The sequence below is a fragment of the Vanacampus margaritifer genome, chromosome 11 (assembly GCF_051991255.1).
Source record: "Vanacampus margaritifer isolate UIUO_Vmar chromosome 11, RoL_Vmar_1.0, whole genome shotgun sequence".
NCBI lineage: Eukaryota > Metazoa > Chordata > Actinopteri > Syngnathiformes > Syngnathidae > Vanacampus > Vanacampus margaritifer.
The window spans coordinates 3,536,408-3,559,185 of NC_135442.1; the positions used below are offsets into that span (position 1 = coordinate 3,536,408).

Consider the following 22,778-nt stretch of genomic DNA (forward strand, 5'->3'; position numbering starts at 1 on the left):
ACAACAACAATCCACCTTTAAAAAAAAAAAATCATTCCATGAATACAAAGTACAAAATACCAATCAATGGTTAATAAACAGTAAAAATTGGTCGGGCCCGAGCTTTTAACGTGGACTTGAAAATCATTGCCACTTGCGATGATACTTTGACCCACGCACATAAAAACGCTAGATGGCGCAAGGCAGAGTAAACATCAACACACGCACATAAAAGCGGAAGGCAGAGTAAGCAGCAACACAGGTCGGCCATCTTAGGACGGGGGACCGCTCAGGTGTCGGAGCTATAGGTAAGGAAATAGAAAGGATTTACAAACGGGATTTGTTTTTGATATGGCTGCTTCAAGCTAAATGTTTAATCGCAAGATTTGAAAACACGCTCGGCTTGACGTTTACCCGAAATCTCGCGGTCCATTTTGCCTCATGGAGCGGGCTCACTGGCTTTGTCATGTGATGTGAGTCATGTGACTTTACAAGTTTACGGTGTTATTTTCAGTGGACACCAAGTGGAAAAAACAGCTTGATGTTGCCACTGAATTCATATTCTTCACAACGTCGTGTTGAGACGGGACCACAGAACATTTGAAACATTCTGGCTTCCTGAAAGTAATGTTAGTTGTATAATATTGTGGGAATGTCCACTTAAATCCACTAGATGGCGCTCAATGCAAACAATTTGGTGATTGCAATGCCATTCATTTCTGTTTCTCTGATTCACGTACGCTACATTAAAACTATTCCAGACTTTGCGATTTTTTTCTACATTGTCCAAAGTGGCAGTTTTCATGAATAGTTGGAAAGGAAAAATATTACAGTAGTATCAGTACATGTTTCCCCGTTTGGAGTAAAACAGACAAAAAGAAGCTAGACATTCTTTCAGGCATGCTGATTTTTGCAACATTTGTATCATTCCCCTCACTGCACTTGCGCCGTAATCTAATAATAGTTTGCAAGACACACATTTTACATCGGATATAATTTTACACACCAGCAAGCACAAATGTCGCCAAAATACTGAAATAATGAGAATAATCTCAAATGATCACAAATAGGCCTATACTGAATTAGTTTGGAAGAAAACATGGCTGTCACTGGTATAGATTGATAACAAAGATATTTGACGTAAGTGAATCATTTCAGGCCAATAAAGTGAGTGAGACAAACATTTCACATGTCACATTTCCACCTTGTTGTTTATTCAAAAGAAACAAAAGCAACTGATTTCTCTGTTGTTGCACAGCTATTGCATCACAAAACGGATCGACCAACCAAATTGCATGTGGCACTGTGGCAGTTCAAAAATGATATGTTATGGTATTAGCAGATTATTTGATCCTTTAAAAAGAAATTAATCTTAGCTATGAGCTCGTCATTTGGACTACCTTTAATTTTTTTTTTTTAACATATATTAAACATATAGGAGGAGAATACAAATACCTCTCAATCCAATTTACATGAATCCCATAGTAAAAAAAATAATAACAATAATAAAACAAATAATAACAGTCATTTGGACCACCTGTTCCTTCCTCTTGTCGACATGTAACACCATGTGGCGCTCTTAATGAATCCCACCAATCATCTCCTTCACACGTGTGTTTGTTGTGGAAGAATTTCATCAGCGTAGCGTCTGCGGCGTTCCCAGGGACGGACGGCTGCGGCTCCTTTCAAACATTTTAGGGCTGTCATGTGTTTCTGCTTCAGATCTCATTTGAGCTGTCACATAAAATATCAGCTCGGATGGGATCCCTAATCATTTTTGATCATAATCGCCTGGGAATTTGTTTTGTGGATTTGGCAGCGTTCATTTTTTTCCGCCCTTTGGTGGAAAGCAAAATGGCACATGTGCAGTGAAGAGAAGGAAAAAAAGTGAAGGAGAATTCTATCCACAGATACTTTAGGTGGTGCATTCTGGTTGACAGTAGGGATCCATTTCACGCCCAAATGAAAGCAAAGTCAGGGGGAATGTGTGTCAAGCACGTGTGTGTGCGATAGGTGTGGTAGGACACGGGTTCGTCCTGTTAAAATTTAGGGGGTGGGGGGGCAGATGGGTCTGCACATTATTGCACATCATTACTTTGCACTCATTATTTCTGTCCACACTTATCAGATCAGGGCAGACGCTATTGTTTGCATAGCTTGATATTAGAAATCACACATTTCCAACATGTACTTGACCTCTGACCCTTGTGCATTTTCTCATGTTTAGCGTGAGAAATGATCGAGAAAACCTGGAGAATGAAAGAGGATGACGGCGATGCAATGTGTGCCCGTGGGTGTTCTACTTTGGGTTGTCATGACAGCAAACAAGTACACGGCGGCGCCCTGACATGCGAGTCAGCCCACGTGGGAGAGTTTTTCAAGGTACGAGCTGTCGTTTGGCCCAATTTTTTGGGGGGGCTTTGACTTGCCGGCAAAAAGTTGACATATGTGGTACTGAGCAGTGTGGCAGCTATTGAGAAAATCTTTTTTTTAAAAAGAAGAAGCTTCAAGCTGTTTATTGTAACTTATGGTTAAAGTTTGCTTTCAAACTAAACACTATTGGTCCGATATTGCAATGCTATTGCTAAAGTTTAGCCATGTTTTTGCAAGATTTTTTTTTTTTAGGTTATTGTGTGTGTGTTTTATAGTTCATTGAATTGAACATTGCTAATTGTCAAAATTTTGTAAAAAAATAACAAAAAAATCTCAATTAAAAAAAAATAAACAAACCAAAAATATATATATATATATATATATATATATATATATATATATATATATATATATATATATATATATATATATATATATATATATATATGTATATATATATGTATATGTTAAAAAAAAATTTTTAAAGGAAGGCTGGAACGGATTCACGATATTTCCATTCATTACAATGAGCAAAGTTCATATTGAGTTTGAGTACGTGCGTTGAATATTATGACGGTCATTTCGCTGCAGTCGATGAGGTAACCATTTGACCACATGATATCCATTGCCAGCTGGGAATAAATCACAAAACTCATTCCTACAGATGTCGTGTAAATGGAAGGACCCCCCCCCCCCATTTAATGCCTCTCAGCTATGTGATAATGATGACGGCGATGGAAACGTCACACCGTGAGTAACAGGAGTAATTGGAAAGTAGGCAAGTGAGCCGTACGCTGTTGGGGGAAAAGAAAGCAGAGTGACTTTGGACGTTCCATCCAAAGTCAAGAAGCGCCGCGTCCACCTGTTGGCAGTAGGGACGCCTTCATAGCCCGCGGCGCACTTGCGGTCAGGCTCGGGCTTTGTATTGCGCAATACACGAGGAGGTCATTGATTTCCTTTTCAGGTTGACTTTGGCACTGTGGATGTGCAGCGCAGGTGGTCTGTGATTTGCACATACTCATGTAGGCCTACTTAAGTAAAAAGTACAGAAGTAGTTAACCCCTGAATTGACTGATATGTCAGGACCCTCTTCCTTGCCTACGCATTGAAAAACTTACTTGATGAATATTTACGTTAGTGGTAGGAAACGGTTGGATTCCAGTTGAGGGATATAAACTTAAACAGCAGTTTAATAACGACGTACTTGTACTACCGATTAGGGCTGGGGGAAAAAAAGTTGACCAAGTTGGCTGCGTCAACTTTAAAAATAGCTCAACTAAAATGTTCTGCCTCGAAACTGCTGGAACTATGTTTGGGCCATCCATGTTTTATACACAGACTTCTTTTTTTTTTTTTTTGCAGACGCACACAGTATTTCAATAGTGGCTGTGATGTGATCTTTATTTATTCTGTTAGTGCACCATCTAGTGGCCGAATGATTTGTAATGACTGGGTTTTAATTAAAGACAATACGGCACATTGAGCTTCCTCAAAACACAGGAAAGGAAGTTCTGAACTTCCTAAAAAGCACTTGGGCTGTAATTATTCCAAAAATAAATATAACATACAACTCGGTTTTTAGATGTTCATCACTTAACCAGTAGAGGGCGGTCATGCACCAAAAATGTCCAGAAGAAGACAGGAAAAGGAAGTTAATGTCACTCATGTAGTTAACAGCTAGCAAAAGTGCCTTGACAAACACTACCCTTGTTTACTCATGGGATAATGTTGAAGAATCATCACTAAGTCACTTTCAAGTTACTATTACATGTTTAATGTCGATATAATAATGTATTTGTGAATAGTAGTTAGTATTCGTTTACCTTGAGTGGTAAGCACTAGCGCGCTAATGCTAATCGTGATTACTAATCATTTAGCATAGGCTAATTTTATTGGTGTTTGATAATACATGTATGTATTGAATAAATTAGGAGTGCTTACGGAATAATCGATAAGATCATTTATTTTAAAAGATTTCCCACCACTAATGTTCCATGTATATGTATTTACTTCGTGACCGTTATGATTCACACCAAAAACACACAAAAAAAGGAGCCTGCAATTCTGGCCAACAAGCTGAAATATGATGTTTGACGCCTATGTAGAAGAATTTGATCCATATACATCATGTACTGTATGTATCTTCTGTACGTATGCCGATGACGGCCATCTGGTTAGGGCTTGTGTAGTGTCTCCTCCCAGCAGGCGGCTAAAGCTGTGAGCCAAGACCCCAGGCCCAACACCCTGCTGGACTTTGAAATCAGATCTTTATTGTCCATAAAGCCTGAGCCAAGTATGAAAAATCAGCCCTCCCTTACAAAACACACTCATCCAGCAGCGAGGGAAATCCGGAGTGAGTCGAGGCCCAACGAGACAGCTTGAAATTGGGGGAAGAAAGCGCTCGTGCAAAACGGAGGTGGCGAGAAGCGAGGGACTTCAAAGCCCGGCGCGGTTATTCACAGGCTGTTGAGATAAGACATTTTCAGAACTGGTTCCGGGTTTCAGCTCAACCGTCATTTTGTAACTATTGCGAAATGCTATTTTAACCATATGCTAAAGCTGCATACACGCACAGTGGCGCTTTCTGGTATGTGCAAAATGTGCGGCGGCGGCGGCACAGGCTGGCATTTGTGAAATGTGAAATGGTTTTCAATTTCAAATCGTTGATGTCTGTATGGAGTCCAACTTGAAATTGTCAATTACCTCTCATGTGACATTGCCCTGATAGTTGTTTCTTATCAGTCTCTCACCAAAATGCTTAATTTATTGTTCTGATTTTGGCGCCTCTCAAGCTAGGTACAGATATACATAATTGGATTTATCCAAGGTGATTATGGGGGTTCCGCTAGCTGTGCCGACTTTACTGCTCCGCAATGACGGTTAAGAGCTTAAAAGCTGTTAATCGCCTCTCTTGGATTATCTACACACCCGCTTCACTGAAAGTTACAGGTGGTCGGACAACGCTTCCCCGCCCACGACTAGGAAACGGCGAACAGCGTAAAGGATCCAGGGGACCCAATTGGATGCTACCGTTCGCGTTGTCCCGGATTTAGGAGTAGAAAGTCAGCTACCCACTCAGCCATCCAAACTCTTATTTGTATGTTGTCAATGATTCAAAAGCAAATGACTGAGGTTTCCCAAACTCTTTTTCAAAGGTCTTAGAGCCATGAGCAAGAAAGTTGAGCAGAAATTAATCGGTGCACGTTAATCTAAACCTTTTTTTTTTTTACCAAACGGGCGTAACATCCTGACTTTCAATCTTCAGGCAACGTAATGTCACAAAACTCCCAGACAGTTGAAGAGTTGACAGCAATTTTCAACATTTTAAAATCGTTAACAAGTTCTACATACCCGGGTTGACTGTAAACTGGACGCCACAGAATCGGCGAATTCTTCATGAAGTGAAGAACAAAATGTTGAACTTGCCTACCCTTTTCTAAACAGTTTTTTATGACCTCTTTCTCCTAAAGATTTATTTTACAAGCCTCTTTATTATACTGATTTGTTCCATCCGATTCAAAAGGAATGTTGGGCAATCCGCAGCCTAAAGCCATGCGCTTCTTTGCCCAGCAACGTCAATTTAGATTGATTTATAATCGACCGTACGATGTCAGAAAGAAATATTTTTTTCATCGTAAAACCGCCTTGTTTTTTGTACTTTTTGGGGCTGTAGTGAAAGTTGAAGGATGGTTTGTAAGGATATATAGGTGAGGGTTAGCAAGGAATGTAACCGGGTCCCGGTTAAAGGCCGGACCGGGTGTTGCATGTGATTGATATAGTGGAGTGGGAACCAAGTTGGGTGTCAGAGCTTTTATGGAAGACCAGGGTTGGATTTCAATAGCCTGATAAGTGATAACACTACCAAAACTCACACGTAGTGCTCTGAATTCTCTCAAAACATCTGGGTGTCTGTTTTTATGATTATTTTTTAAATATTTTAATAAGTATCCGATACCAAGCACCAAACGTTTCAGAACCCTATTTATTGGGTTCCAAGCAGTGTTGCCAACTTAAGGGAAGTAGCTATTGGCTGTCCTAAAAGTCGCTGAATGATGTCATCGCCTAATTTGCATAATTGGTCATTTGTATGTAATTTTAATGGGCACTGTAGGAGAGATTAATAACATCGTGGGAGAAAAGAGAAAAGTGGGTAAAAAATATAGGTTTAGAACCACAAATGAACTTTGTTCTGTTGTTGTTTTATTATTATTATTATTGCTTTTGAGATAGGCCATCACTTATCAAAATCACTTTATGAAGTCGCGAGGTTTGTCGCTAGTCACTTTTGACAAAAAAAAAAAAAGTCGCCAAATTGGCAACACTGGCTCCAAGCCTACCTACAAATTGGGAATTTCCGTGAATAACGAATTATTTTCTAAAAGTGACGTCTATATTGTTTAAAACGATAAATATGACACCAAGCAAAACCCCCAAAACATTTCAAGAGCATTTCAAACACTGCTATAGGGCCTGCCCTCAGATTCAAACCCAGAACTTCTCTACGTGAGGCCGACCACCCCCAGCGCACATCCAGGTGAAAGCAGTTTTATCCTATACTTGACATCTTAGGCCCTCAATGAGGGCTGCGCAAATATCAAAGGTATACCACACACCTGTGATGACGTCAGCCCATTCCGACAGGCTCTCATTTCGACTCCACCATAAACATCAAGTCACATTATAGCCGTGTTTATGCTCGTGTGTGTTTTGGCCTCTTGCTGGCCTTTTTTTATTTTTATCCGGATAGCAGCTAATTGCAGTGTCTCGATCGTCTCCCCCCCCCCCCCCTCGTCTCCCCCCTCCTCGCTCCACCACGCCTGGAGCGACGTCACACCAAGGTGCGAGAAGAAGAAGAGCGCATTTTTCCTCCCTTCATCATCCAAAGAAAACACACTGACACACACCGTGGTCCTCCTCCTCTGCGCCTGCAAGACCTCCAGTGAGTCATTTCCAAAGCGCAAAAGACGATCCGGCACAACCGAACGGAACCACAAATCCAGCCGCTCTGCCTCACCGTCGTTGGAAGTATTCTTTTTTGTACTTGATTTGTTTTTTTTTTGGAGGGAGTGGGTCAGTGTGCGGGGTGATGTTTGGTAAAGCTCCGCTGGCAATTCCGGAGAAGTCACTTTTGGGTGGCGTTGGGACGTCGGGCAACTTGTGAGGTGACGGAACCGGAGCGACAATGAAGAGGTTAAGCGCACCTTTGGACCTCATCTCAGTCACCTCTTGACCGACTTTGCTGCGCATTAAGATGCGCCCGACGGGAGGGGAGCTGGATGATAAACTTTGATTGACTTGACACTTTGCTGCACTTCAAAACAAGACGAGGATTCTCTTGTTTTTGTTTTTTCCCCCCCCATATCCAAAAATTGTCTGGAAGTTCTGAAGCGCTCCAACATGACGGTGCGTCTGTCTCGGATCCAACTGGCTCTCTTCTTTATCTTGCTTTGCCCGGTCAATATCATCGGATTGTGGTGGTAAGTGATGAATATGACAAGTGATGAATATTTATGGTTGCAAGGCGGCGACTTTCATTTGCGTTTTAAGGCGCAAATGATTGCAACATGCAAGCTCCAAATGGAATCAAGACAATCACAATTTTCTATATCTGTCTGCCTGTCTAGCTGATATAATGTTGTTTGGGATACAAATTAAATTGAATACATTTTTCATTTTTTTGTAGAATTATTTTTTTTATAAATAATTTTAAAAAACATGATATTGTGGCAGATCATTTATCTCAGACAAAATGTGAATTGTTGGCTTGCTTTTTAAGTTAGACAAAACTGGATTTTTTTCATTATTTTTGTTGGTCAGAATTTTCTCCCCCCATGTTCATTTTAATTAAACGTTTTTATTATTTTATTACAGAATCTAGATGAAATGTGTTACTCAGATATTTTTCAGGATTGGACTGGATCTATTTTCTTTTATTTCTTTTGAGACAAGTGTGATTTATTTATTTTTTTGTTTGGTGAAAAGGTGATTTTTATAATAAGAAAACAATAGAATCTTTGTGAATTTTTTCCCCCCTCGATTTTTGGGGGAGAGAGGAACTAGAATTCTTCATGTTTTATTTGAACTAACTTAAAAAAAAAAAAACTGAATTCTGCCCATTTAAAGTGAGATTGAAGGTTTTCATGAGCATTTGTTTATGGCGTGTTTGGAAAATAGGAAATAAGAAAGGAGGAGGGCGGTGATAGCTGTCTTCTCATTGCCTGCAGTTGTGTGTGTGTGTGTGTGTGTGTGTGTGTGTGTGTATGTGTGTGTGTGTTTGGGGGTCAGAGTTAGGAATGTCAGGTGGCCCTTCAGGGTGCAGTGGATATGTCATCATAAAACAATCCATGCAGGCTCAGCTCAGCGAGGTGTGCGACGGACGCATCAATCCCACATTTTCTGTCCATCCGTCTGCGTCTTTGCTTTTGTAGTTTGTCTTCATTTGCGGTTTCCACACCCACAGACGGACGCGCAATCTTTTCGGGATTAGATCCAGCGAATCCTCCCACTTACCATCTCGGTCAAGGTCAGCGTGGGCTGAGGTTGTCCGAGGAGGCCGAGCGGGTGCGAGTGCACTAATGCGCCTCTATGTGCCCGGCCTGGCGCTCGTGTTCCATCCTGTCATGACTGATAGCCAACTCGCACTCCTTCGGCTTGACTTTTCCCATCAGCATATTGGAAAGTGATGAGAACATGTTGTGATCAACCGGTGGGGAAATCACAACAATGTCGATGAGAGCGTTGACTGCCAACTGGAATCTGGTTGATGTGCTGAGGCGGCACATTTGGCAAAACCAGGGAATGGACGAAGTTGTCTAAATTGTGTTGGCTGAGCACGTCATTTAAAGGCCCAAAACATTTGGGTGTTTTTTTCTTCTGTAGTTTTTAATATGTACTGTAAGAAAATTGAAATAGAATTGCTTCACACCTGTAATTGTTCTTTTTTAGTTTTTGTCTGCACGGTGGAATAGTGGTTAGCACATCTGCATCACAGTTGTGGTTAAGGTTTGAACACTTTTTCTGCTACTTTATTTAACCACTTACTGGTTCTTCTATGTTGAGAAACGTATGTCAACTGAACATGCAGAATGAAGTCTCCATACGGTCAGTCTACCAAACGTAAACACAGCTGAAGTGGTGCTAACTTGGCTAGCCTGTGCGCTAACTTTGCAAATTGACGTATGGGAGAATCGCTCTCTAAATGTTCTAAACCCGTGTTGTGCTGTGTTATGCTAACTAATGTTTACTGTTGCTGTTCTGAGTGGATGCAGCCAAGTAGGGCTGCACGTCATTGGCCTAATTGTTTCTATGGCTAGCCGTAGTAGTTTTGGTTGATATTGAAGTCACGATTCATAAACATAATTATTCTTTGCATTTATCTAACTAGTTTAGCTTAGCTTTAAATATGCATTAGTTTAAAGAATAAACAGAAAATAACGGGAAAAAATGAAAAGAAAAGAGAGAAAAAAAAATAGTACCTGCTGTGACTGTTGTGCACGCCTTGGCCTCTTGAGGGCAGTGTGGTGCAGCGCATGCATGGAGATAGACATTTGCATAGGGATAAAAAGAGTCAAAGAAGACAGTCGTGATTGAACTTTATTCATTCATTTCACTCGCAGATTAAGAAGAGTATATGCTGGTGAGTATTATTATAATATCCGTCGGAATGTGTTAGTAAGCGTTTGTGTGTGATTATAATATTTGAAGGTAAATCCGTCTCTTAACTTGCAATGCTAATTTTTGCTAGCCCGTCAGTGGGGGGTGACTGCTAGCAATTAGCTGATGATGTTGTAAAACGGAGGGCAGAATAACATTTGCCACACGCTCGTTGCAAGTAACTTGGAGTCGGGGTGCTTTTAAAACAGGAACTTGTTTGTTGCATTCATCTTTCTCAGCTTATAATATATCATGATTGCGATGAGCCAAAATGGAAACAATGAAACTTGAATTCCCGCTATTCGCGCTAATCCATTAATCCATTAATTGTCACGTCAACACAAAGTACCAGCATTTGTACACACCTTTGGTGTGTACCGCTTTTGGCGATAGGTTCCATTCATTCTTTCTTTCTTTTCTTTTATCATCGTCGTTATATTCATCATCACTCATACCCTTGTGAAAGATTATACTCACACACAAAAATGAAACCTGAGGGGAAAGCAAAGAGGAAGATCAGATCATGCTAAGATGCGTTGTCTCTTCTCAGCATATGTATTTTTTTTTTTACCACTCTATTTTCTCGATATTCTTTTTTTTTTTTTTTTTTCTCAAGCTTTATGACTTCATGTCAAATGATCGTTGATTGGTGTTGTCAAACGTGCAGCACGAGTTACCATGAGACCCACTCGCTGATGAAATTATCGAGCAAGGCCCACGGGCTACTCATGCGGTCCTTGGGTCTAACTGGTGCCCGCGGGCACCATGTTGGCAACCCCTGGACGAAAGGAATCAACATCGATAGCATCTATTTCCTTTTCATCCCCACTGACATATATTGTCATCTTCTTTCACTCGTCCGCTGCAAGACTGCGACGCAGCGAGGGTGAAAGCACACCTGTGCATCTGGGCTTCCCGGGACAATGATGTTCTCTGTTTAAAAAATGCCGGGCGACCCATCATACACTTCGTGCGGCGGTTTTCTCGCTCGCTCCTCTCTAAAGTCTCTCTTTGTCCGGCCTGGCTGGTAGGAAAATACTTACGGCGCAGATAGAGCGGGCAGAGGGTGAGACTGTAAGAGGGATGAAATTCTGCGAGATAGCTCGCCGTCCTTTCAGAGCCTCTCGCTGATTACGGCGCTCTAATCATTTGGCTTGAGAGCAGACGGCACAGCTCACAAGAGGGAGGAATGCCTTTGCTCTCGTCTACTGCTTTTGACTGCACGGCTTAGCTGGGCCAATTTTAAAAACCTTGTGGAGTGAATTTAGAGATTTGTTTCTACATATTGGTTTGAAAATAATTGCTGAAAAGACTCAAGTCATTCTTGTGGTTTCCACTTCATGTGAATGTTTGCGTATTACTATTTGGTTGGTAGTAGTTCAAAGGATCACAAAAGTCACGGTTCGGATTTGAAATACGGATTCATGCCGCGGATCGGATCGCTTTTCAGATCAGACACACAAAAAAGAGAAATAGCACTTTTTCTTTCTTTATTTTGAAAAAAGCTTGTTCCATAAAAATAAAAAAAATCAATTCAAAATGTCTAATATAGTCGTTTAGGATTTAGGAACACAACTTTGAGGCAGAAACATTCTTATTTTTACATGGTCCATGTGTAAATGGCTTAAAGTTGTGTTCAAACGGCTAAGTTTGACATTTTCAATTGAATGTTTCTTTTTTAATGGGCAAAAGTAATTTTATAAAATAAATGATCACAAAGTAAATAACAAAGTAGCCTAGGTCCAGGATATTGAAAAAGAATTATTAAAAGTAAGCCAGGCAGCAGCTGTCAAATTCATTTACAGCTACTAGACAGAAACACGTTGCTAATGCTAACAGCTAGCCGCTAGCCACTTACCTCGGAGACTTCTGCCGTATCACACAATGACGCCGTAATTAATTAGCGTTTTCTTAGCGTCCTAAATCAGCGATTAAACATAAGTTCAGGATAGCTTTGTGTTGATGTTGGTCGCAACTACAATGTCAATCAACTACGATCCAAAAAAATCATAAACGATTAAAAGGGAAGCCAAGCTAGCCATCGCGCCACGACGCGGGCCAACTTCAAAGTAAAAGTGTACTAAGGCTATTTGCATTGCCGTTAATGTATGACTTTATTTTTTTAAGTTAGGCTTAGCGTGTTACGTTAAGTTGTTTCAGCTTCCTTGACATGTCGGAATGGTATCGACTGTAAGTGCACATTTTGTTTTTGTTTTTTCCACCAATCAATCGATTAATGATGATCCGTTGCACCACTACTATTTGGCGTACGGAGTGTGCCGTCAGCCCGCAGGTGGTCGCACAAACTTGTACATGAGATGTCGCTGCTGTCTTTGTGTTTGTGTCCGTCTCAATACACCAGCAGCCAGTGAATCCCGCGCAATCGCACACACGGTACATGCGCACACGGCCGCGCGCACGCACAAACAGTTGGTATTCAGAAGAAACTTTGAGTGTAGCAGATCTTATCTTGTCCACTGCTAGTCTGAACGCTTGATGTCTAATCAGAATCCGAGCGATGGCAACAGATCAAGATTAAACGACGATGTGGGTTTGGCATCGGGCGTTCGAGTGAACTGCGACGCGAATGTGTGTCCGTGCTTGTCGGCAGGCAAGCCCCTTTTGAGAATCTTTCAGATGTCCTCGTGCCAGGAATTGATACAAGAATGTTTGACGCAAGGGCAAAAAAAACGGTTGTCTGACATTTTGGGTTTGCGAAAAGCAAATCAGACGCGTGAATTGGACCGTAACACTCACTTGTTAGATTTGGATGCCTCGCAGAAGCTGCGAGTCCGAAAGCTCTCTAATTGGAAGGAGTAGAAATGGAATCTGGTTTTGCTTCCATTGGGACAAATTTTGACATAACATTTTTTTTTTTTTTTTTTTAACTCATGGAACGCTTTGCTAGCAAAAGCGTTCCATGAGGCCGCGGACGGAAAATGACAGTGCAGAGCCTTTAATTCTGACATGATGTCAAAGTCTTTTTGATCAAATGATACATTTAAATCCAGACATCAAATATTTACAGTAAGTAAGGTCTGTAAACAACAAAATAATAATAATAATAAATGATGTAATCGTCACCGTGTCCTACCGTACTTCCTCTTCTTCTTCTGTGCAATAAGTCGTTTCGAATTTCCTCTTGGCAGCTCAAACAAGAGTTTCATCCATTTATATTGCAACTGGTGTATTTATTTTCAGGAGCTTCTGTACTTAAATGTTTGTGCCTCCGACAATTGGATTCCTTTTTCATTATTTTGGACAATCCTCACAGATTTGTTGAGCTGTTTTCTTCCATGACAAAATCGTGGACTCAGCAATGACCTGCAGTTGTATTAGAATACTTTTAATGATAATGGAAGAAAAAAAAATGAGAGAGAAAAGCACTGATGTGGCAATGATGTCATAGGATGATCCTCACGGATGCTGTGCGTCCAATCACATGTTTTCACTTATTCTGCTCTCAGGGGGCGCATTTGATTTGTGATCACTTGTGGGGTGTTTGGAATCCTCAATTTATTTATGTCCGTTGGGATTTTGCACCATTCATGTCCTATCCCAATTGCTAATTGTTTTGGGTTTACAAATCAAACTACCGGCCTGACATGTATACAAAAAAAACACAGCAGGTATATTTATATTAAATAACTAAAGGTACTAGTTATTTCTTTTTTGGACTTTTCAAGTTTCTTTTTCTTTTATTTTTTTTAGTTAACTTTTAAATGTTTTTTTCTATTTTATTTTTAGTTCTTTTGTTACTTATCGGTAACTATATTAACTTTGTTTTGATTGCACAATCCCGTTTGTTGCAAACTAACAAACTTAATTTGTCATTTCACCACATACATCAATAATAATATCCAAAGATGATCAAATACTGTAAACCAGAGATGGCAAAATCCAGTCATCGAGGGCCGGAGTCCTGCAGTACTTGGATATTTCCCCTTCTTCAACGCAGCTGATTCATGATCAGCTCATCAGGAAACTTTGCATAGGCCTGATAACAATTCTGTTAACTGGAATCAGCTGCAGTTTGAATAGAGAAACCTCTAAAACCTGCAGGACTCCGGCCCTCGAGGACCGCAGTTTGCCATCCCTGCTGTAAACCGACTTTCTGTAGGCATAAAATGCAGGATGGAAGAGGATTGAGACATTCAATATGTCTTTCTAGCTTATTCAGCAAAAATAAGACTGAACTTGAAATACTTCCTGTTTTCTCCTTTTTTCACATGTACACATTGTTAAACACAAAAGTGTGCCACCAACTTAGTGGCCAAAAGTGGAATTACAATCCAAGATAAAGACAAAAATTGTAGCAGGACAAAAAAAAAAGAGATTCCTATTTAAATTGTTTGCATTAGAAAAACCTGTGATGTAAAAAAAAAAAAAAAGCAGCGGGAATAAAGAAAATGTACTAATATGCTAATCAGCTCAGGGAGCCATGAAGGATCTCGGCAAAGTAATTTCTATCTGTCTTCATCCCGGTGAGAGAATTGAACGCAAACATACTCTTGACAAGTTGTCATCATGTTTTATGTCTTTGTTGAACGTGGCTGTCACTTTGATTGCGCGCGGGGCTCCCCCCGCCGTCTCGCTATGCGCTCTCGCCTTCGCTCGGGTTCCGCCTAACTGTCATACTTACGCCTGCCGTGACTGTCTTCATCTGCAGCATACTTGAGGGATTAGGCAGGGATGAAATTCACACATTTGCGGGGGTGAACGTAGTCCGGCACTGTGAGATCCTCACTGAAACCCGAGGTCACTTCAATCGCACAATCTTTGATCTGTGCCTAATGTGCAGCTGGATAACCAACGAAGAAGGCATTTAATGGCGATTTGAAGTTCATTAGTTTGCACTTGCAGCAAGTATACGAGTGGATCAAATCTCTTCAATATGAGCGCAGCACAAATCATAAAACATATCAAAGGGCATTCCAAAACGGTTGCATGAGAGCAGTATTTGAAATCCCACTGTCAAGGCTTGACTTGTGTGGGTTTCTTCTTTTTTTTTTTTTTTTTTTTTTGACTGCTTTCTTGATGTCACACTGACGACGCATTCATGTGAGACCGATTTTACTTTTAAGCCCTTTTCCCACCCCCTAATTTCAGCTCCTGTAAATTCCACTGGTTTTCATTGTCTGTGTAGGAGGTTTGTCATAAATGACATTCTGAGGAACACAGACACTTTGTATACTGAGGATACGGACGTGTCTCAAACAAGTGAATGCAAGCTTTGAACTGTGTGTGCTTGTGGGGTTGGTCATAGTTACATTTTCTTAGATAGTTGCAAATGTTCTGCCGGTTTATCGAAGCACAAGCTGCATGTTTCATTTTTTTTCCCCAACTAAGAAACTCTTGGCGCTAATTAGCGAACTTTTGCTTCCCGTAAGTCGACACATCCCTCTACAATTTTTTTGCGATTAAATATATTTAAAATAAAAGAAGAGTTTTGTCTCTAGCTTAGTAAAGAATAATCAATAGTTTGAAATAGTCAGGGTAAGCACAACGTCTTCAGGCTTCTGCTAGAAAGGAAAAGAATAATGCCAGGAAAAGCCTACTCAAACATCAGAACTTTTGGGTTAAGCAGAGGCACTTTTAAATGGATGGTGGTGGCTGCTGACTCCCATTTAACATGAGATTGGTCAATTCTGAACACAGCCATATATCCTCACTTATATAAGAGGGTGTGCACACATTTGCAACCACATTATTTTGACGTACCCTCTTGAAAATAAATTTCCCCCCAATTAAATTATATAGGAGGTCAAATTTATGGTGGAATTTTTTTTTGACAGGGTCAGATCACATGAACGGGTGAGTGTAGACATTTTCTATTCTCTGATATTTTTTCTCAAAATAAATAATATTTTTTCTTCTAGAATAATGTAAACCATAGTATTTAAATATGAAGACATGTAATGTCCACGGCGCTAGTGTAGGAACTTCAGTTGTGGCTGGCATTTTTTTGAATTGAAGATAAGTTGAATATTTTCAGGATCAAAAAAAAAGAAAAGAAAAAAAAGTCTCCCCTTGCTTTGCCGTTCTGTACCCGCCGTCTCCAAACAAGGGCAAGAATGCTTGGCCCACACTCATGCCATCATCTGACCGATGCACCCCATTTTTGGGTATATCTTCCTCCGGCAATGAACTCCTTCACCTTACTTCTCTACATTCTCAGGTTTACTCTTCTGTCTGGTTTTCTTGTCGCAAAAAAAAAAAAGAAAGAAAGAAAGAAAGAAAAAATCAAACTTGCACTTTAGGGAATTACCAGTTGGTGGTCAATAAAGGTGTGAGGTCACCAGTCTAGGTTTTATTTCGCCAACTAACTACTTGCACGTTTCTCGTGTAATTCACACATTCCAATTTCAACGTGTTCCCAAAGAGTAAACTTTAGTGCTTGTATTTTTGTCATGTCAAAATATTTTCACAGTTTTCGTAATTCCACATTTTTCATTGTTTCGGCGATTAACTGCTTACATGTTTTTCATCTAATTCACATCATTCCAATTTCAATGTGTTCCTAAATAGTAAACCATTAGTGCTTATACTTTTGTCATTTCAAATATTTTCACATTTTTCACAATTCCACATTTTTCATTGGAAAAAAATGCCATTCATTCTCAATAACATTCAACATCACAGATTCACATTTCATTTTGGCGATGAACTACTAGTTTTCATAAATCCACATTTTTCATTGTTTCGGCGATTTACTACTTACACATTTTTCATCTAATTCACATCATTCCAATTTCAACATATTCCCCAAAATTAAACCATTAGTGCTTGTACTTTAGTCATTTCAAATATTTTCACATTTTTCACAGTTCCACATTTTTCATTGAAATATTGCCATTCATTCTCAATGAGGCATTCGACGTAACAGATTCACATCTTCACACCCTTTTGAAGTTCTAAATGTTCACTTCACCACGGGAATGACGGCAACATTCCAGCAATTCACACATGCCAGCAATTGCACATTTTTTACCAACATATTGCACTTGTTTTTGTTTTTTTTTACCCATAAAATTGGCTTCTTCGGACATATTCAGCATTGCCTCAACTTTCAACATTTCTCGACCAACAACGAACATTTTCAGCAACTATTTCGGAACTATTTGCATTCCAAATCTCACAAAATGTTAAAAATGAAACTTACTTTACATGTTGGCCTCCAGTTTCCACATTTCTTGACCGATTTAAACCGTTCCAATCTTTAAAAAAAATGATCACATTCTGTGTCATTTCATGTCACTCGATATTATTCTATTTCATACCACTTCTTTCAGTTATATTTATTTATTTATTTATTTTAAATTTTTTATTTTTTTACCGATTTGACATGTCATCATCATTGCTCTTTTTTTTCTTCTTCTTTTTTGTGCATCTGTGCGTGCATATGTGTGAGTGTGTGTGTGTATTCTTTCAGTTTTATTAAGTATCATTCCACATGTTTCCATTCCATCCATGCTTATCGAAGGATTCTGTTTCCGCATTTTCTCACACATTTTTTGCCCCCAACACAACGTTTTTAACCTCCGCCACCATTCTACTACTGGATGTAACACTTCCAATACTTTTACTGCTCTTTGCCTCCCATTGTAAAACTTGTCTTTTGTGAGCTGCTGACTGAGCGCACTTCATACCGCGCACACACTTAGACAAGCGCACACACATACTTGTATATGTAAACACACACACACAGGCACATCGTGATGACAGTGTGTAGATAATAAGTGGTTGGTGAGTGGCAGTTTGTGTTGCCAAGTACTGTTCTAGCACCTGCTAATTTACACATGCCCTCTCATTTATATATATGTTTATATTACACACACACACACACACATAGACACCTCAGAGATATCGTTGACATTGTCGAGAGTTAAAGGTATCGTCATCAGATGTTTTGCTATCAGTCCTCTCGGCGAGATTGTTTGTTTTGCTTTCTGCAAACAAACTCAAGAGGCTGAAGAATGATTTCAGGTGTCTGCGATGAACACAGACAAGGTGCAAATGTGTGAAAATGGGGTGTTGGCTCACTTTTGGTTTTCCAAGCCCATATTTATTGAAATAGGAGCCCATCTGCGGGTTGACGGTGAGAGGGGTGATGATTTAAATTAAGAACAAATCAAACCCCAAAAGCCCATTTCTGAAATTAATTGACAAAGATCAAAACAAAGGACATTTTCGTTTTGATATCTTTAGTTTTATAAATGTGAAATATAGTAATTAAATGCAATATCAGTTTAAACAGCACGAGAGTCCATTTGACAAGGTTCTTTTTTTTTTTTTTCACAGGAGAGCTCAGTATTGTTCATTCGATTTGACATCATCATTGCTCTCCTTTTTTTTTTTTTTTTTTTTTTTAAAAATCCAACAAATCAATTAAAAAAAATTTAATAAATGTTTTTTTTTTCATTTGACAAGGTTCTAAAAGTTTTCTCAATAGGGTTGAGTTTTATTTCATTAAAAATTTTCTTTTTTAAATTTGTTTCTTTGAATCCATTTTTGGAGCATATTTGTTAGTTTGTATTTTTTCAAAAATGCTTCACTTCAGTTTAAAAAAAAATGTTTCAGTATTATTTTTTTTTAAAAAAAATTTTTTTATATATATATGTATATGGTGCATCCATACAGCAGTACCAAAATAAACACTTTTCACTCAAACGCATTTCAAATGAATCCGGAAAGAGCAAATCCGATATGAATGAATGTTGAAATATTGTTTGACTCTCCAGGGCGGTGGGCAGTCCGCTGCTGATGGATCCGAACAGCATATGCAGGAAGGCAAAGCGTCTGGTGGGGAAGCAGGCCGAGCTGTGTCAGACTCAGCCGGAGATCGTCAGCGAGGCGGCCAAAGGGGCCCGGCTGGGCATCAGGGAGTGCCAGTACCAGTTCAAGTACCGCCGGTGGAACTGCACCAGTCATAATAAGTACTTTGGCAAAATACTACAACAAGGTGAGTACTCACCTGTAAGATTATAAACTTGACTAGTTAGAGTGTTTCGTTCCTAAAGACTTTTGTGTGTTTAGAATTTGCTGGCTAAATGTGTGGATATTAATCAATAAATGAATCATTCAGGAGCTGGACTAGATCTTGTTGTCGACCCATCCGTAGAAAATTTCATTTTAATCGTGTTCAAAGTCAGCTGGGGTAGTCTCCAGTCAGCGTGTCCCTTGACAATCGCACCATGTTTTTGTAGTTCATTAAAATATTCCACAGGATAGTATTGTGTGAAAACGATGTACTGAAAATGCATGTCTGGATGTATGTATGTTAATAGATTCCATCTGCAATTTTGCACACACCTCTGACCTCAGCAGACGGTCTCGTGCCAACCGCAGGTCAGATGCCTGTCTAATATCGGCCTACGGGACAAGGGCCGCTTTTGTCTCAGAGCGCAGACTTTTTCACAAGCGACTGCTTCTCCTCTTCATCAGATTGGGCACGCTTGAAATGATCAGCTAACATCTCCTCTTAGGATCTCTCAGCATCTTCCCGCAGCTCTTTGATGTCTGCAATATGGCTGCAGTCCGCTCCTCCGCCATTGGTTGATTTTCCTCTCTTGTGATTACGTTCATAATGAGGTCATTGAGTGGCACTTATTTGCGCGTTAAATCATCAGGAGCACGGAATGTTCGTTAACAACACAAAAGTTTGAGTCCATTTGGGTCTCATCTATTTCAATATTTACGGTCTTGTAACAGGATTTAAGCATTTAGATGAAACTTCCATCGTTAGAGTTCTGAATCTTGGCTGTGATTGTATTTGCAATAAAAATAATGAAACAAACAGGATGAGAGGGCAGGAATGTACCGGCAGAAGACAGATGGGCAATTAATCACACATTCCTGCCTGTCTATAAGAAAGGCCAAATTGCTCCTTTGTTTTGCAGCACTCGGTGACCTGCATCTACTTGCAAGGACGGTTGATACGCATTCAAACAAGTCTTCCTCCTCGGAGAATGTTCTTCTAATAGAAACGAGGCACCCGCGCGAACACATTATAAAACGTTTACGAATGCGTCGTTAAATAGTTTGTCAACACTTCATAAAACTTCAATAAGATTCCCCGTTTGATAAGAATTCAAGAGCGACTTGGCGCTTGCCAAATAGTGAGCTTCCATTTGACTCTTCTTCTTTTATGTGCAGCGAAAGCTTGCCAAGTGGTAGCCCACAGCATAAGCCACGGGGGGGGGGGGGGGGGTTTGCTGCTGACGTGTATTCCCGCCCGGGTGATGACGTTCATTCATGATATTGGGACATATATGGTCCATTTCCAAAGAAAAAAAAATAGATATCTAAATATTAGGGATAGAACGGATTTTGAAAAGCACCCAAACCGTTCGGTTCCACGGTTTCTGTTCATCTAAGTTCCGTTCTATGTCATATCCTGCCAGCGACGCGGCAGCCAATCATATCACAGCGGGGCGTGTGCTAACTTCAAGACTTCTTCAGTTAACTTCATAAAAATGCTAGCGTCAACCACCGTACAAGCGTAGCAATTTTTTTCCCCCATCAGGAGACCTTGTACTAACTGTTATTTTATAGTAAAAAAAATAAAAATACTCAAGTTGCCTCTGTTGCCCTTTTGTGCTTGTTTCTTCCACTTGAGATTTTTTTTTTAAAACTGCTGTTTCGCTGCACTCAAGTCAAAACAAACCATAACGCTGTGTTGACTCTTTTTCTGGCCACTTGTGATGTTTCTTCATTCATATTATTGAGCCGTTTAAACAATTTGTTTATTTTTGTCTGGGTGTTTTAACAAATTCTACCGTGCAAATATTTGTAATGAAGCACGTCGTGTTTGCTTTTGCACTCATTCGTCTGCTGGTGCTGTTGGAGGGTTACACAAAGATGAATGATTGAAACATCACTCTAATCTCCCTTTGCAAAAATATCTCCGGGCTATCTTATAAACCTCGGCTAGTGTTCGACATTCTGACCGCATGCCAACAAGCTGTGCGTATGTGGGCGTGCATTTGTGCGTGGAAGGCGTGTGTATTCACAATAACAACAGTTTGAATTCATTTCACATCATTACTTTTACTGGAAACAAACCTTTACAAAAATTTACAGCTTTCGGCATTTTCCAAGCGCCCCCCCCCCCCCCCCCTCACTTTTGTATAAAACAGCATTAAATCCAGTCTAGTCACGGGCTGACAAAGCCTGTCCACACTATTACTGGTTTAAGAAATTAAGCATTAAATTAATTAAATTAAAATTAAAAATCTGTCCACAAAAAAGTGAATATTGGCGCTGCCAGGTGGAATTTTCACACGTCCAAAATGACAGCTTTTTCTGAAAATTCTTAAAGGGAATAAAAATGCTTACCAAACACCACATTTTTCACTAATATGCTAAAAAAAAATCAATTTTGTTGTCATTGATTGAAATGGTTAATACTTAACAAAAAACAAATGACATCATCTTTTCATTTTTCCAAAGGTCTTAGAACCATGTAATAAATAAAACAAAGAGCTGACTAAGTCTGTATGCTATTTATTTACCTTTATGGCTGAGCAGTTTCTGTGATCTATTTTTAATCGCAGGCTTACTTAAGTATAGCTAATCTCACAATTATTGTCTAAAAACTCACTCTTGAGAAAATGTCAAATTTATACTTCAACGGAACATACTAATCAATAATTGTGAAAGCATTCTCGTGCCACACACACTCTAAAAATAGTTGGGTCAAAAGTAACCCAATTATGGATAAAAAAATGAACCAATCCACTTTATGGGTCAATTTGACCCAACTTTCTGGGTTGTTTTATACAAAATGACCCACTTTTTTGACCCAAGTAAAGGATCTGACAAATATTTCCGAGTTGTTTTACACTAAAAGATCCATTTCTTGTCTCAAAGTAGAGGATCGGTCCATTTGTGACCCATGGTTGGGTTATTTCTGAGTGCACGTTACATCATCCTACACACCACAATGAGCAAATATGATTCATGCGATAATTCATGTTTGAAAAACATCTGCAGGGCGAGATGAATGCATTTCCCATGTTGATATTATTTGTTTTTGGCATGATTGAGAAGCGTGTGGTAGGTAATCGACGTGTGCGTATCCACTCGCGATGGGAAAAGTCTCATTTGTCATCGGTTACTTTCATCAGAAATATATTAGGCGCAGCTGTTTCGGGGAAATAAATCAAATGGGCTTGGAAAAGCAAAAATCACCATGAGTGTACGACTAATAAATATACCTGAGGCTGAAGTAAGCCGGCGCAATATCGACTCGCTCCCAATTCATTAAAAGTGTCCGTGTCTTTGTGGAAGCAAGAAAAACGAGCGTCTGCCACCCACTACGTGTCATCAAATCGTTCTCCAAAGCAAAAAAAAAGAAAAAATACAGTTTAACACATTTGTATTATGTCAGCCTCCGTAATTCATGTTTTGACATCTCAGACCTCCCGGTACCGTTGACCCAAAGTCAGAGGATTGAAAGAATATGCACTAATTCCTGCAGAAGGGCCCTGTGGAATTAGAAGCAGACGTCGACAGGCCCAGACACCCGCTGTGGCAGAGAATTTGTTTGGAATTCGTGTCTCCAAGGAAAATATGAAACAAGGCGCTTTGTATCTTCCAATTTTTGATAGCTTGCACTGAGCACAACAAGCTGCGACAACCAAACGCTTCAATGTTACTCTTGGGATCGTTTCCCACAGCTTGCTGATAAAGGAGACAAAATAACCATTATTCTTTGACTAAGATTAGTAACGGTGGCAAAAGTATTATGATGCGAATACCTGGAATCGGTA

The 22,778-nt window shown here is 39.8% G+C and overlaps 1 protein-coding gene across 4 annotated transcripts in view; it reads left to right on the plus strand.

The window, feature by feature from the left end:
* The first annotated feature begins 200 nt into the window (after positions 1–200).
* Positions 201–22,778, plus strand: part of wnt6b (wingless-type MMTV integration site family, member 6b) — a 34,853-nt gene continuing 12,275 nt past the window's right edge. Inside the window, exons 1-4 of one of the 4 annotated variants that reach the window (XM_077580488.1) lie at positions 214–287; positions 2,207–2,361; positions 3,017–3,102; positions 18,747–18,967. In XM_077580488.1, coding sequence (XP_077436614.1) covers positions 2,215–2,361; positions 3,017–3,102; positions 18,747–18,967 — 454 coding nt within the window. In that variant the 5' untranslated portion in view covers positions 214–287; positions 2,207–2,214. Of the gene's footprint in view, positions 288–2,206; positions 2,362–3,016; positions 3,103–5,509; positions 7,830–18,746; positions 18,968–22,778 lie in introns of those variants that run through there. The other 3 variants (XM_077580491.1, XM_077580492.1, XM_077580489.1) reach the window with 3 other exon arrangements.